Raw genomic sequence first — 2558 nt, 5'->3', positions numbered from 1 at the left:
GTCACGCCGCAATCCCTTCTCCTCCATTCTCCTCTCGGGATCTTGGGCACGCACGCACACGCGCCCGGCGTGAGTTTTAAGCCACCGGGTCCGGGACACGAACCGCGGTCGACTACGTGGGAGTCCAGCGACATAGCCATTACGCTAACTGCTGGTTCCCTCCCCTCACTTTTTAATATATCGGGACAAAATGCGGACGCGGAGACCATGAGCACGCCTGCAGTGCCGAGCTCAGCCTCTTACCCTCCTCCTCCTTGGGGTCCAGCTGCGTGACTTTCACCTGGAGTCGGTCTACCCTCTCAGCAAGGAAGCTTACCCGAGAGGCAAAGGTGTTGGCCTGAGCAAAGAGCTCTCCAAAAATGTCCTCTGCGTATTTACCTGGAAAAACAAAGACACGAAGTCACTAGTGCAGAGAAGTAGCCGACCGTCAGAGAAGCTAGTTACTGAAGGTCATTGCCACCCTATACCCAAGACAGCCTGCGCTGTCCCCGGGGGCTCCTAACTAAAAATCTGCTTGGCAAACTCTGAACTGTCGTGACTCAAACAGGCTAAATAAAATCGAAAGGGTGATACAAAAACATCAGTCCTAGAGCGGACAGTGCAGTGTGTGTGCACACCTGCCTCTAGCCTTTGGCACTAACTGTCCTGCAAATGTTCCGGAAAACAGACTGGGAATCAGAGGACCTTCTAGGTGTGTACCAGCAGCATGAGAACCCAGAAACTGCTTCAATGAAGCCTCGCAAGTACAGCGGACGATGGTCGGCTGCAGTCCCTGGGGCCTGTCCATAGCACAGAGGGGCGTGACTTCACCAGGCAGGCTTCCTGTTCCATAGGTTGGGTCACTGTCCTTCTTGTCTACATCCCAGGGAACAAGTGAAAAGCTGAAACTTTCAAGCCCTCCCTGAAAATCAGCACACCAGTGACCTCTTTCCACAATGTCTTGTTTTTTTAGAAAAAGAATTCTATATTTTCAACCCTGGAATGCAAGGAGAATTTGCAGCCAAAGAAACACACCAGCATCAGACACTCCCTCCACGTGGTCGTTCTAGGCCATGAGGTGCAGCCCCAGGGCAGAGAGCAGTGCCCATGGATAAACACCTCTGGGCTGATGTGCACGTGAGACCAGGCACAGCACCCACACCAACCAGAAGGTGGCTTCTTGGTGAAATGCTTAGAGCAGGCCCTGATTTTCTGCCCCTGAACTATGCTTATGCTCAGCCCATACATGAGAGGGAAAAGCTGGCCTGCAGTGCCAAAGCACTTCATGTAAACTGCCACTCACCCTTCCAGCAAGACGGGGGGTAAGGGTCAGACTGATGGGCTGCGTGTCTGTACCGCCCAACTCCACGTCCACAGGGGGCTTCTACCGGAGGAAGCACCGGGCCCTTGCACACTCTGGTGAGCCATCTAAACCACCACGGGCAGTTCCCAAACGCCAAGGGCTCAGACCCACCGAGGATCTCTCTGACCCTGTCCATAAACCGCACTGTACCGTGCTCACTGGGTAGAAGGAAGCTCTCTGGGAAGCCAAAGCAGAAATGTGTGCAAATAGACCAGGCTCAGAAATACCTGATCCCCAGCTGCCTCAGAGGGGGCTGCCCAGGATCCCTGCTCTTCTAAGAAAGAGGCAGTGAGGGTGGGAGGGTAGCCAGCACCTGGGCTCCCAGGTAGACTGGGAGCTGCACCACAGGACACAAAAGCCCCAGTGGGGTTCACCAGCAGGTCTGGACCTAAGCTCAGCTCTTCCTGTTTTTATGTAGGGTCTCTTCAGCAAGTCACGACCTCAGCCTTTGTCTCCTCATCTGTAAAATGGAAATAACTGAGTCTACCTCACCAAGTGCTCACAAGGGTTACATGAGTAAAAACGTTAAGCTGTTACAGTAAGATCATTTATTTTATTTTTAAAAAAGAGTTTTGCTACAGGGCGCATGCGCTTACAAGAGAGACAGAAATCCATCCCAAGAGAGGATGGCTGCAACTCCTTCTCCTCCAGTCTCTTCTTGGGGTTTGGGACATGTATGCACACCTGCCCAGCCTGAGTTTCAAGTCGCCAGGTCTGGGACTCGAACTGCAGTTGGCTATGTAGGAGTCTAGCGACATAACCATTCCATCTGCTGGTTCCACAATAACAGTCTCCACTTTTTTTTGAGAGAGAGTTTTTTTTTTTGCTATAGGGCGCGTGTGCTTGCCAGAAAGAGAGACAGACAGAAAGCGAGAAATCACCTCCAGGGGGGATGGCCACACTGCAATCTCTTCTCCTCCCTTCTCCTTCTGGGCTTTTGGGCACACATGCGCACAGACCCCGCGTGAGTTTAAGCCATCGGGTCCGGGACTTGAACCACAGTCGACTACATGGGAATCCAGCTTTCCCTCAGCAGAACTCTTCGATGGAATGCCAAGTGGGTGTGGAGCAGGAAGAGCTGACCTCTGAAGATGGGCATGCTTCTGCAGCCAGTGGAAGCCGCCCCCGCCCACACACAGGAGTGGGAAAAGTCCAGCAGCAAAATCCGACTTCCTGAAGGCCCAAGGGGCTCCACTCCTCTGGGAAGCCACAGAAC

General features: G+C 53.1%; 1 protein-coding gene across 1 annotated transcript in view; it reads right to left on the bottom strand.

Annotated features, from left to right (window-relative positions):
- The window catches only part of WASF2 (WASP family member 2), a gene marked incomplete in the record, with an annotated part of 27426 nt that overhangs the window by 17653 nt on the left and 7215 nt on the right, over positions 1–2558 (bottom strand). Inside the window, 1 exon segment of the mRNA XM_014590441.2 lies at positions 244–378. Coding sequence (XP_014445927.1) covers positions 244–378 — 135 coding nt within the window.

This window comes from Tupaia chinensis, unplaced genomic scaffold, assembly GCF_000334495.1.
Source record: "Tupaia chinensis unplaced genomic scaffold, TupChi_1.0 Scaffold000445_1, whole genome shotgun sequence".
Taxonomy (NCBI): domain Eukaryota; kingdom Metazoa; phylum Chordata; class Mammalia; order Scandentia; family Tupaiidae; genus Tupaia; species Tupaia belangeri.
This window is presented reverse-complemented; position numbering and strand designations above follow the sequence as displayed.